The sequence below is a fragment of the Somniosus microcephalus genome, chromosome 5 (genome assembly GCF_052327205.1).
Source record: "Somniosus microcephalus isolate GS21.2 chromosome 5, FLI_Smic_1.0, whole genome shotgun sequence".
NCBI lineage: Eukaryota > Metazoa > Chordata > Chondrichthyes > Squaliformes > Somniosidae > Somniosus > Somniosus microcephalus.
In genome coordinates, this window is record NC_140991.1 from 10469051 (window position 1) to 10482862 (window position 13812).

At 49.9% G+C, this 13812-nt stretch overlaps 1 protein-coding gene across 1 annotated transcript in view; it reads left to right on the top strand.

Annotated features, from left to right (window-relative positions):
• The first annotated feature begins 655 nt into the window (after positions 1-655).
• The window catches only part of LOC147116875 (maestro heat-like repeat-containing protein family member 1), a 31859-nt gene continuing 18702 nt past the window's right edge, over positions 656-13812 (top strand). Inside the window, exons 1-4 of the mRNA XM_085987299.1 lie at positions 656-1776; positions 2919-3070; positions 5755-5895; positions 7687-7779. Coding sequence (XP_085843425.1) covers positions 1686-1776; positions 2919-3070; positions 5755-5895; positions 7687-7779 — 477 coding nt within the window. The 5' untranslated portion in view covers positions 656-1685. The remainder of the gene's footprint in view (positions 1777-2918; positions 3071-5754; positions 5896-7686; positions 7780-13812) is intronic.

The following is a 13812-nucleotide window of genomic DNA, read 5'->3' on the forward strand; positions in this document are numbered from 1 at the left end:
GGCGCTTCCCGCGCTTTCCCGCCGCTGCTACCGATAACAACGCAGTTTTACTGTGGTTTCCGTTTATTCACTGTTGGAGACTCGTTCCCGACGGAGGTCTAAACGCTGACCTGCTTGCCGCGCCGGCCGTCTCTCGAGTGCACCCTCCCAGTCCGTTATTGCTTGCCTCCGATTTCGCTGCCTGTCTCAGCTGTAGAGCCCGCCGCTGGAGCTCCAGCCTGACGCCCAGGAAGGATTAGCGCAGTACCTGTCACCAGCTTGGCCAGCTGGTGAAACCACAGTTTCTCTTACTTCCTTGAGTCTTCTGGACGCTGGAGGAATCGATGTCCTTGAGGTGCTGCCGAATTGCAGGTAAGTCCGTTTCCACTTCGTCGCCACTGTAGTGTCCGTGTGTAGATAAAGACACTGAAGACAGGAGTTGGTTCATAGGTATTTACTAAGCAAGTCTGGGGGGCGGGGGGGGGGGCGGTTTCTAAAGGGTATACACAATACACAGGCTTATATAGCCCAAGTGGCAATTACCGGCATTACGCACACCTGGGGCTCTTAAAGGCACATACACCATAATTGCTCTTAAAGGCACATACACCACAGAGAGGGAGTGTGATTCTGCAGCTTTTTCCTTGCTTCTCCCCTCCCCTCTCCTCTCCTCCAATCTCGTGCCGGAGAGACAGAGGCAAACCTGCCCTGTCACCATAAGGGCTGTCGGGGTCGCCCAGGACCTTAATTCTGTTCCACGCTTCCCTCCCCACAATGCCTCGCTCCCCAGTAGGACCTTTCTCGGCTTGTTGTTTTCAATGCTTTGAATCCAGTTCATAGAATCACACAGCACTGGAGGAGGCCATTCGGCCCATCGTGCCTGCCTGGCTCTTTGAAAGAGCTCTCCAATTAGTCCCACTCCCTGCTTTTCCCCACAGCCCTGCAAATTTTTCCTTTTCAAGTATTTATCCAATACCCTTTTGAAAGTTATTATTGAATTTGCTTCCACCGCCCTTTCAGGCAGCGCATTCCAGATCATCACAACTCACCGTGTAAAAAAAAAAACATTCTCCATCTCCCCTCTGGTTCTTTTGCCAATCACCTTAAATCTGTGTCCTCTGGTTATTGACCCTCCTGCCAGTGGAAACAGTTTCTCCTTATTTACTCTATCCAAACCCTCTATAATTTTGAACAACTCTATCAAATCTCCCCTTAGCCTTCTCTGCTCCAAGGAGAACAATCCCAGCTTCTCCAGTCTCTCCCCATAACTGACGTCCCTCATCCCTGGAACCATTCCAATAAATCTCCTCTGCATCCTGTCCAAGGCCCTGACATCCTTCCTAAAGTGCGGTGCCCAGAATTGGACCCAATACTCCAGCTGGGGCCTAACCAGTGTTCTAGAAAGGTTTAGCAGAACTTCCTGGTTTTTGTTCTCTGTGCCTCGGTTTATAAAGCCCAGGATCCCAGATGCTTTTTCAACAACCTGCTCAACTTGTCCTGCCATCTTCAACGACTTGTGTACGTCCACCCCCAGGTCTCTCTGTTCCTGCTCCAGGTTTATAACTGTACCTTTTAGTTTATATTGTTGGTCTTGTTTTTGTTCTAAATGCATTAACTCCAGTTGTTTGCTGTTGGTGTAACGTTCTGCCCCAGTCCCTGGGCTTTCCTAATCTACTTGCTGTTGGGTTTGTTTCCCAGTGTATGGAATGGTGCCCTTCCTGACGGCCATCTTGGGGACGATGCTGCCCATGCTGGGGATGGCAAAACAAGACACCATGAAATCGGTGTTCACCATCGGTAAGAGCCTCGTGTATCATGTGATGTGGGAGCAGGATGATGTGGGAATAGGTCAGTGTAGAGGGAACTTTACTCTGTATCTAACCCGTGCTGTACCTGCCCTGGGAGTGTTTGATGGGACAGTGTAGAGGGAGCTTTACTCTGTATCTAACCCGTGCTGTACCTGCCCTGGGAGTGTTTGATGGGGCTGTGTAGAGGGAGCTTTACTCTGTATCTAACCCGTGCACTACCAGCCCTGGGAGTGTTTGATGGGACAGTGTAGAGGGAGCTTTACTCTGTATCTAACCCGTGCTGTACCTGCCCTGGGAGTGTTTGATGGGACAGTGTAGAGGGAGCTTTACTCTGTATCTAACCTGTGCTGTACCTGCCCTGGGAGTGTTTGATGGGACAGTGTAGAGGGAGCTTTACTCTGTATCTAACCCGTGCTGTACCTGCCCTGGGAGTGTTTGATGGGACAGTGTAGAGGGAGCTTTACTCTGTATCTAACCCGTGCTGTACCTGCCCTGGGAGTGTTAGATGGGACAGTGTAGAGGGAGCTTTACTCTGTATCTAACCCCATGCTGTACCTGCCCTGGGAGTGTTTGATGGGACAGTGTAGAGGGAGCTTTACTCTGTATCTAACCCGTGCTGTACCCGCCCTGGGAGTGTTTGATGGGACAGTGTAGAGGGAGCTTTACTCTGTATCTAACCCGTGCTGTACCTGTACTGGGAGTGTTAGATGGGACAGTGTAGAGGGAGCTTTACTCTGTACCTAACCCCATGCTGTACCTGCCCTGGGAGTGTTAGATGGGACAGTGTAGAGGGAGCTTTACTCTGTATCTAACCCATGCTGTACCTGCCCTGGGAGTGTTAGATGGGACAGTGTAGAGGGAGCTTTACTCTGTATCTACCCCATGCTGTACCTGCCCCGGGAGTGTTTGATGGGACATTGTGGAAGAATATGGTGGGCTGAGGGATATGGTGGGGAGGTGGGGGCGAGGGACGTGGTGGTGGCGGTGCAATGAGGGAATGGTGGGGATTACTGTCTTGATGGGACAGATTCATTGAGCCTTTTTGTGCGCTGTCTCCTGATCATTCTCGCTCTGTTGTTGGTGGTTTGGCCCTAATTCGCTCCCCTTCCTGTGTCATTCCCTTCATTGTAGCCCTGGGACATTTCAGTGAGAGTATTCTGGAGTATCTAGCCAACCTGGACAAGGCCCCGGACCCTACGGTGAGGAAGGACGCATTCTCCAGTGAGATCTACGCCTCCTACGATATTCTCTTCAACGTGTGGCTGCAGAACAAGGAGTCCAAGGTAAGAGGGGGAGGGGCGATTCAGTGATGGTCAGAGGGCGCCATTGTCAGGGGAGGGGCAGTTCAGTGATGGTAAGAGGGGCCCCACTGTCGGGGGAGGGGCGGTTCAGGGATGGTAAGAGAGGCCTCCCTGTCGGGGGAGGGGCGGTTCAGTGATGGTAAGAGGGGCCCCACTGTCGGGGGAGGGGGGCGTTCAGTGATGGTAAGAGGGGCCCCACTGTCGGGGGAGGGGGGCGTTCAGTGATGGTAAGAGAGGCCCCACTGTTGGGGGAGGGGCGGTTCAGTGATGGTAAGGGGGGGGCCCCACTGTCGGGGGAGGGGCGTTCAGTGATCGACAGACCTGCCACTGAACACCGTTAAACTGGTAACAGCCAGCTAGGTCTGGGCTGTGCTCCCTGATCCGGCTTAATCCAGATTACGGGAACATTCATTTAAATTTTGCCTTTTTTTGGTTCCAACTAATTACCTCGCCAAATCTGTGCTTCCTGTCCTTCCAAACGGAGCCACGAGTGCTTAAAATAAAGGAGTTACGTTCCTATAGCGCCTGGCACCTTTCTCTTCAGGACATCCCAAAGCACTTTACAGCCAGTGGAGTACTTTGGCAGTGTAGTCACTGTTGTAATGTAGAAAAGGCCCAACATTTGTTAACTTTTTATGTGGTGAGACTGGAGAAGCTGGGTTTGCTCACCTTAGAGCAGAGAAGTTTAAGGGGAGATTTGATAAGAGTTGCTCAAAATCATGAGGGGCTTTGATAGAGTAAATAAGGGTCGGTAACCAGAGGACACAGATTTAAGGTGATTGGTATAAGAACCAGAGGAGAGATTGGAACATAGAAGATATGAGCAGTAGTAGGCCATTCGGCCCCTCGAACCTGCTCCGCCAGTGGCTGATCATCCAAATTCAGTACCCTGTCCCTGCCTTCTCCCCATATCCCTTGATCCCTTTAGCCTTAAGAAATATATCTAACTCCTTCTTGAATATATTTAATGAATTGGCCTCCACTGCCTTCTGTGGTAGAGAATTCCACAGGTTCACCACTCTCTGGGTGAAGAAATTCCTCCTCATCTCTGTCCTAAATGGTTTACCCCTTATCCTTAGACTGTGACCCCTGGTTCTGGACTCTCCGGCCATCAGGAACATCCTTCCTGCATCTAGTCTGTCTAGTCCTGTTAGAATTTTATAAGTTTCAATGAGATCCCCTCTCATTCTTCTAAACTCCAGCGAATATAAGCCCAATCGACCCAATCTCTCCTCATACGTCATTCCTGCCATCCCAGGTATCAGCCTGGTGAATCTTCGCTGCACTCCCTCCATGGCAAGAACATCCTTCCTCAGATAAAGCGACCAAAACTGCACACAATACTCAAGGTGTGGTCTCACCAAGGCCCTGTACAACTGCAGCAAGACATCCTTGTTCCTGTACTCGAATCCTCTCGCTACGAAGGCCAACATACCATTTGCCTTATTAACCGCCTGCTGCACCTGCATGCTTACCTTCAGCGACTGGTGCACAAGAACACCCAGGTCTTGTTGCACTTCCCCTTCTCCCAATCTATTGCTGTTCAGATAATAATCTGCCTTCCTGTTTTTGCCACCAAAGTGGATAACCTCGCATTTATCCACATTATATTGCATCTGCCATGCATCTGCCCAATCACGCAACCTGTCCAAATCGTACTGGAGTTTCTCGGCATCCTCCTCTCAGCACACACGCCCACCCAGCTTTGTGTCGTCTGCAAACTTGGAGATATTACATCTAGTTCCCCCGTCTAGATCATTTATAAATGAACTTTTTTTTATGCAGCGAGTTGTTGTGATCTGGAATGCACTGACTAAAAAGGGTGGTGGAAGCAGATTCAAAAATAACTTTCAAAAGAGAACTGGATAAATACTTGAAAAGGAAAAATGTGCAGGGCTCTGGAGAAAGGGCAGGGGAGTGGGACTGATTGGAGAGCTCTTTCACCGAGCTGGGCACAGGCACGATGGGCCGAATGGCCTCCTCCTGTGCTGTAGGATTCTATGAACTTCTGACCATTTCAAAAAAAGGGACAATGAAATTGTCCCTGTGTTCGGGAGGAGCCTCTTCACCTGCCCAGGAACGTTAATCCCTCCTCCGTTGGCTCCTGAGAGCCGGGTTAGAATCCAGCTCCGACGGATGGCTCCAAGATCCGGATTTAGGACAGTTTGTGACCCCTTTTCCGGCTAAACTTTGATCCGCTGCGGAAACTGCCCACAATTTGATACCATTTGCCACTCATCTGGGAAACTGTGACTTTAGGTGAGAAATTGATGCATTTCCTTTGGGTAAAGAGCTGGTGAATTGCAGGAAATTGTTGATCTAACCCGTGCTGTACCTGCCCTGGGAGTGTTGGATGGGACAGTGTAGAGGGAGCTTTACTCTGTATCTAACCCGTGCTGTACCTGCCCTGGGAGTGTTGGATGGGACAGTGTAGAGGGAGCTTTACTCTGTATCTAACCCGTGCTGTACCTGCCCTGGGAGTGTTTGATGGGACAGTGTAGAGGGAGCTTTACTCTGTATCTAACCCGTTCTGTACAGTGATCTAGTTGTTGTTGCCGATCTTTGATTGCTCGGCACTGACTCACTGTCCTTGACGAGCCTGTAATAAAGCTGCCTGAATATCTCTCTGCGGAGGAAGGTTTGACTCGGTGTGTTTGCCTCACCAGCTGAGAACAAGCGTCGTGGATGCCATCGGCCAGATGGCCCACCTGCTGCCACACGACAAGCTGGAGGAGCAGCTGCCTAAACTCATCCCCGGGATCCTCCATCTCTACAGGAAACATTCGGAGCATTTCCACATCACCCAGGTAACCACCTCCGCAAAATCCAACCTTCCCGGTCGGCGGCTGAGGTGGATTTATCCGAGCCAGTGCTGTCGGGTTGTGGGGCTGAAGGAGATTACAGAGATCGGGAGGGGCGAGGACATGGAGGGATTTGAACACAAGGATGAGAATATTAAAATCGAGTCGTTACTTAACCGGATGCTAATTTAGGTCAGTGAGCACAGGGGTGATGGGTGAACGCGACTCGGCTGCCCGTGTCCTAACTCGCCCCGAGTTTTGGATGACCTGAAGTTTACGGAGGATAGAACGCGGGAGCCCAGCCAGGAGTGTTCTGGAATAGTCCAGTCTAGAGATAACAAAGGCATAGATGAGGACATTAGTGAACCAGTTTTGACGGCTATCTTTAAAAAAAAATGTGTTTATGGGATGTGGGCGTCGCTGGCTAGGCCGGCATTTATTGCCCATCCCTAGTTGCCCTTGAGAAGGTGGTGGTGAGCCGCCGCCTTGAACCGCTGCAGTCCATGTGGTGAAGGTACTCCCACAGTGCTGTTAGGGAGGGAGTTCCAGGATTTTGACCCAGTGATGATGAAGGAGCGCTGATATACTTCCAAATCAGGATGATGTGTGACTTGGAGGGAAACTTGGAGGTGATGGTGTTGCCATGCGCCTGCTGCCCTTGTCCTTCTAGGTGGTAGAGGTCACGGGTTTGGGAGGTGCTGCCGAAGAAGCCTTGGCGAGTTGCTGCAGTGCATCTTGTAGATGGTACACACTGCAGCCACGGTGCGCCGGTGGTGGAGGGAGTGAATGTTTAAGGTGATGGATGGGGTGCCAATCAAGCGGGCTGCTTTGTCCTGGATGGTGTTGAGCTTCTTGAGTGTTGTTGGAGCTGCACTCATCCAGGCAATTGGAGAGTATTCCATCACACTCCTGACTTGTGCCTTGTAGATGGTGGAAAGGCTTTGGGGAGTCAGGAGATGAGACACTCGCTGCAGAATACCCAGCCTCTGACCTGCTCTTGTTGCCACAGTATTTATGTGGCTGATCCAGTTAAGTTTCTGGTCAATGGTGACCCTCCAGAATGTTGATGGTGCGGGGCTTCACCCTCACTTAGTGATAGCACCTTTTGATTTCTACGTATTTTTAAGCTGAATTGAAATTTTCAAAGTCCCATGGTGGCTGGGACCAGCATTGAGGGCAAGGGGGGGGGGGGGCAGTGATTTGTGGGGTGGGTAGGGAGAGGTGAAGCGGGTGGTTGCATTAGCTCCCTGTGCAGTATGAGGGAAGGGGTGTGGTGTGGGGGCTCGGCTCTGTGGCACACCCCACACAAAAGGAAGTTTTTAAAATATTCGTTGCTGGGATTTGGGCTTCGCTGGCAAGGCCAGCATTTATTACCCATCCCCGATTGCCCTCGAGTGGCTTGCTAGACCATTTCAGAGGGCAGTTAAGAGGCAACCACGTTGTTGTGGGTCTGGAGTCACATATAGGCCGGACCAGGTAAGGACATTAGATGGGTTTTTATGACAATCTGGTAGTTTTATGGTCACCATTGCTGATACCAGCTTTTTTTATTCCAGATTTATTTAATGAACTGAATTTAAATTCCCCAGCTGCCGTGGTGGGATTTGAACTCTCGTCTCTGGATCATTAGTCCAGGCCTCTGGGTTACTAGCCCAGTGACATTACCACAACGCTACCGTTCCCTCAGAATCAGAAAGTGCTGGTTGTGTTTTTAGAAAGGGGTAGGTGTTCTGGAGGGAGGTGCAGGTCGTACTGTGAGCCTCAACAATAAAATAAACCTCCGTGTTTGCTTTCCAGAGCCTGTGTCATGTGCTGGATGCTGCTGTGGACATGGGCAGTCGAGTGCTGGAGACACAGATCGACAACCTGCTCGGCATATTACACCCCCAGGTAAGGGACTGAGAGACAGACTGTTCATATTACACCCCCAGGTAAGGGAGCGAGAGACAGACTGTTCATATTACACCCCAGGTAAGGGAGCGAGAGACAGACTGTTCATATTACACCCCGTGTAAGGGACTGAGAGACAGACTGTTCATATTACACCCCAGGTAAGGGAGCGAGAGACAGACTGTTCATATTACACCCCAGGTAAGGGAGTGAGAGACAGACTGTTCATATTACACCCCAGGTAAGGGACTGAGAGACAGACTGTTCATATTACACCCCAGGTAAGGGACTGAGAGACAGACTGTTCATATTACACCCCGGGTAAGGGAGCGAGAGACAGACTGTTCATATTACACCCCAGGTAAGGGAGTGAGAGACAGACTGTTCATATTACACCCCGTGTAAGGGAGTGAGAGACAGACTGTTCATATTACACCCCAGGTAAGGGACTGAGAGACAGACTGTTCATATTACACCCCGGGTAAGGGAGCGAGAGACAGACTGTTCATATTACACCCCAGGTAAGGGAGCGAGAGACAGACTGTTCATATTACACCCCAGGTAAGGGAGCGAGAGACAGACTGTTCATATTACACCCCCAGGTAAGGGACTGAGAGACAGACTGTTCATATTACACCCCGGGTAAGGGACTGAGAGACAGACTGTTCATATTACACCCCAGGTAAGGGACTGAGAGACAGACTGTTCATATTACACCCCAGGTAAGGGAGCGAGAGACAGACTGTTCATATTACACCCCGGGTAAGGGACTGAGAGACAGACTGTTCATATTACACCCCAGGTAAGGGAGCGAGAGACAGACTGTTCATATTACACCCCGGGTAAGGGACTGAGAGACAGACTGTTCATATTACACCCCGGGTAAGGGAGCGAGAGACAGACTGTTCATATTACACCCCAGGTAAGGGACTGAGAGACAGACTGTTCATATTACACCCCAGGTAAGGGACTGAGAGACAGACTGTTCATATTACACCCCAGGTAAGGGAGTGAGAGACAGACTGTTCATATTACACCCCAGGTAAGGGAGTGAGAGACAGACTGTTCATATTACACCCCAGGTAAGGGACTGAGAGACAGACTGTTCATATTACACCCCAGGTAAGGGACTGAGGGACAGACTGTTCATATTACACCCCAGGTAAGGGACTGAGAGACAGACTGTTCATATTACACCCCAGGTAAGGGACTGAGGGACAGACTGTTCATATTACACCCCCGGTAAGGGAGCGAGAGACAGACTGTTCATATTACACCCCAGGTAAGGGACTGAGAGACAGACTGTTCATATTACACCCCCAGGTAAGGGAGTGAGAGACAGACTGTTCATATTACACCCCAGGTAAGGGAGTGAGGGACAGACTGTTCATATTACACCCCAGGTAAGGGACTGAGAGACAGACTGTTCATATTACACCCCAGGTAAGGGACTGAGAGACAGACTGTTCATATTACACCCCGGGTAAGGGAGCGAGAGACAGACTGTTCATATTACACCCCCCAGGTAAGGGACTGAGAGACAGACTGTTCATATTACACCCCCCAGGTAAGGGACTGAGAGACAGACTGTTCATATTACACCCCCGGGTAAGGGACTGAGAGACAGACTGTTCATATTACACCCCAGGTAAGGGACTGAGAGACAGACTGTTCATATTACACCCCAGGTAAGGGACTGAGAGACAGACTGTTCATATTACACCCCAGGTAAGGGAGCGAGAGACAGACTGTTCATATTACACCCCAGGTAAGGGAGCGAGAGACAGACTGTTCATATTACACCCCGGGTAAGGGACTGAGAGACAGACTGTTCATATTACACCCCAGGTAAGGGACTGAGAGACAGACTGTTCATATTACACCCCAGGTAAGGGAGTGAGAGACAGACTGTTCATATTACACCCCAGGTAAGGGACTGAGAGACAGACTGTTCATATTACACCCCGGGTAAGGGACTGAGAGACAGACTGTTCATATTACACCCCAGGTAAGGGAGTGAGAGACAGACTGTTCATATTACACCCCGGGTAAGGGACTGAGAGACAGACTGTTCATATTACACCCCAGGTAAGGGAGTGAGAGACAGACTGTTCATATTACACCCCCAGGTAAGGGACTGAGAGACAGACTGTTCATATTACACCCCAGGTAAGGGAGCGAGAGACAGACTGTTCATATTACACCCCAGGTAAGGGAGTGAGAGACAGACTGTTCATATTACACCCCCAGGTAAGGGACTGAGAGACAGACTGTTCATATTACACCCCAGGTAAGGGACTGAGAGACAGACTGTTCATATTACACCCCAGGTAAGGGAGTGAGAGACAGACTGTTCATATTACACCCCAGGTAAGGGACTGAGAGACAGACTGTTCATATTACACCCCCAGGTAAGGGAGCGAGAGACAGACTGTTCATATTACACCCCAGGTAAGGGAGTGAGAGACAGACTGTTCATATTACACCCCCAGGTAAGGGAGTGAGAGACAGACTGTTCATATTACACCCCAGGTAAGGGAGCGAGAGACAGACTGTTCATATTACACCCCAGGTAAGGGAGTGAGAGACAGACTGTTCATATTACACCCCAGGTAAGGGAGTGAGAGACAGACTGTTCATATTACACCCCAGGTAAGGGACTGAGAGACAGACTGTTCATATTACACCCCAGGTAAGGGAGTGAGAGACAGACTGTTCATATTACACCCCGGGTAAGGGAGTGAGGGACAGACTGTTCATATTACACCCCAGGTAAGGGACTGAGAGACAGACTGTTCATATTACACCCCAGGTAAGGGAGTGAGAGACAGACTGTTCATATTACACCCCAGGTAAGGGACTGAGAGACAGACTGTTCATATTACACCCCGGGTAAGGGAGTGAGAGACAGACTGTTCATATTACACCCCGGGTAAGGGACTGAGAGACAGACTGTTCATATTACACCCCAGGTAAGGGAGCGAGAGACAGACTGTTCATATTACACCCCCAGGTAAGGGAGTGAGGGACAGACTGTTCATATTACACCCCAGGTAAGGGAGTGAGAGACAGACTGTTCATATTACACCCCAGGTAAGGGAGTGAGTGACAGACTGTTCATATTACACCCCGGGTAAGGGAGTGAGAGACAGACTGTTCATATTACACCCCGGGTAAGGGAGTGAGAGACAGACTGTTCATATTACACCCCAGGTAAGGGACTGAGAGACAGACTGTTCATATTACACCCCCAGGTAAGGGAGTGAGAGACAGACTGTTCATATTACACCCCAGGTAAGGGACTGAGAGACAGACTGTTCATATTACACCCCAGGTAAGGGACTGAGAGACAGACTGTTCATATTACACCCCAGGTAAGGGACTGAGGGACAGACTGTTCATATTACACCCCAGGTAAGGGACTGAGAGACAGACTGTTCATATTACACCCCCAGGTAAGGGAGCGAGAGACAGACTGTTCATATTACACCCCCAGGTAAGGGAGTGAGAGAGAGACTGTTCATATTACACCCCGGGTAAGGGACTGAGAGACAGACTGTTCATATTACACCCCCAGGTAAGGGAGCGAGAGACAGACTGTTCATATTACACCCCGGGTAAGGGACTGAGAGAGAGACTGTTCATATTACACCCCCAGGTAAGGGAGTGAGAGAGAGACTGTTCATATTACACCCCCAGGTAAGGGAGTGAGAGACAGACTGTTCATATTACACCCCAGGTAAGGGACTGAGAGACAGACTGTTCATATTACACCCCCAGGTAAGGGAGTGAGAGACAGACTGTTCATATTACACCCCAGGTAAGGGACTGAGAGACAGACTGTTCATATTACACACCAGGTAAGGGACTGAGAGACAGACTGTTCATATTACACCCCAGGTAAGGGACTGAGAGACAGACTGTTCATATTACACCCCAGGTAAGGGACTGAGAGACAGACTGTTCATATTACACCCCAGGTAAGGGACTGAGAGACAGACTGTTCATATTACACCCCCAGGTAAGGGAGTGAGGGACAGACTGTTCATATTACACCCCAGGTAAGGGACTGAGAGACAGACTGTTCATATTACACCCCCAGGTAAGGGAGCGAGAGACAGACTGTTCATATTACACCCCCAGGTAAGGGAGTGAGAGACAGACTGTTCATATTACACCCCAGGTAAGGGACTGAGAGACAGACTGTTCATATTACACCCCAGGTAAGGGAGCGAGAGACAGACTGTTCATATTACACCCCCAGGTAAGGGAGTGAGGGACAGACTGTTCATATTACACCCCAGGTAAGGGACTGAGAGACAGACTGTTCATATTACACCCCCAGGTAAGGGAGTGAGAGACAGACTGTTCATATTACACCCCCAGGTAAGGGAGTGAGGGACAGACTGTTCATATTACACCCCAGGTAAGGGACTGAGAGACAGACTGTTCATATTACACCCCCAGGTAAGGGAGCGAGAGACAGACTGTTCATATTACACCCCCAGGTAAGGGAGTGAGAGACAGACTGTTCATATTACACCCCAGTTAAGGGACTGAGAGACAGACTGTTCATATTACACCCCCAGGTAAGGGAGTGAGGGACAGACTGTTCATATTACACCCCAGGTAAGGGACTGAGAGACAGACTGTTCATATTACACCCCCAGGTAAGGGAGCGAGAGACAGACTGTTCATATTACACCCCCAGGTAAGGGAGCGAGAGACAGACTGTTCATATTACACCCCAGGTAAGGGAGTGAGAGACAGACTGTTCATATTACACCCCAGGTATGGGACTGAGACAGACTGTTCATATTACACCCCAGGTAAGGGACTGAGAGACAGACTGTTCATATTACACCCCAGGTAAGGGACTGAGAGACAGACTGTTCATATTACACCCCCAGGTAAGGGAGTGAGAGACAGACTGTTCATATTACACCCCAGGTAAGGGAGCGAGAGACAGACTGTTCATATTACACCCCCAGGTAAGGGAGCGAGAGACAGACTGTTCATATTACACCCCAGGTAAGGGAGTGAGAGACAGACTGTTCATATTACACCCCAGGTATGGGACTGAGAGACAGACTGTTCATATTACACCCCCAGGTAAGGGAGCGAGAGACAGACTGTTCATATTACACCCCAGGTAAGGGAGTGAGGGACAGACTGTTCATATTACACCCCAGGTATGGGACTGAGAGACAGAGACTGTTCATATTACACCCCAGGTAAGGGAGCGAGAGACAGACTGTTCATATTACACCCCAGGTAAGGGAGTGAGAGACAGACTGTTCATATTACACCCCAGGTATGGGACTGAGAGACAGACTGTTCATATTACACCCCAGGTAAGGGAGCGAGAGACAGACTGTTCATATTACACCCCAGGTAAGGGAGCGAGAGACAGACTGTTCATATTACACCCCAGGTAAGGGAGTGAGAGGCAGACTGTTCATATTACACCCCAGGTATGGGACTGAGAGACAGACTGTTCATATTACACCCCAGGTAAGGGAGCGAGAGACAGACTGTTCATATTACACCCCAGGTAAGGGAGCGAGAGACAGACTGTTCATATTACACCCCAGGTAAGGGACTGAGAGACAGACTGTTCATATTACACCCCAGGTAAGGGAGTGAGAGACAGACTGTTCATATTACACCCCAGGTAAGGGAGTGAGAGACAGACTGTTCATATTACACCCCAGGTAAGGGACTGAGAGACAGACTGTTCATATTACACCGCAGGTAAGGGAGTGAGAGACAGACTGTTCATATTACACCCCAGGTAAGGGAGTGAGAGACAGACTGTTCATATTACACCCCAGGTAAGGGAGTGAGAGACAGACTGTTCATATTACACCGCAGGTAAGGGAGTGAGAGACAGACTGTTCATATTACACCCCAGGTAAGGGAGTGAGAGACAGACTGTTCATATTACACCCCAGGTAAGGGACTGAGAGACAGACTGTTCATATTACACCCCAGGTAAGGGAGTGAGAGACAGACTGTTCATATTACACCCCA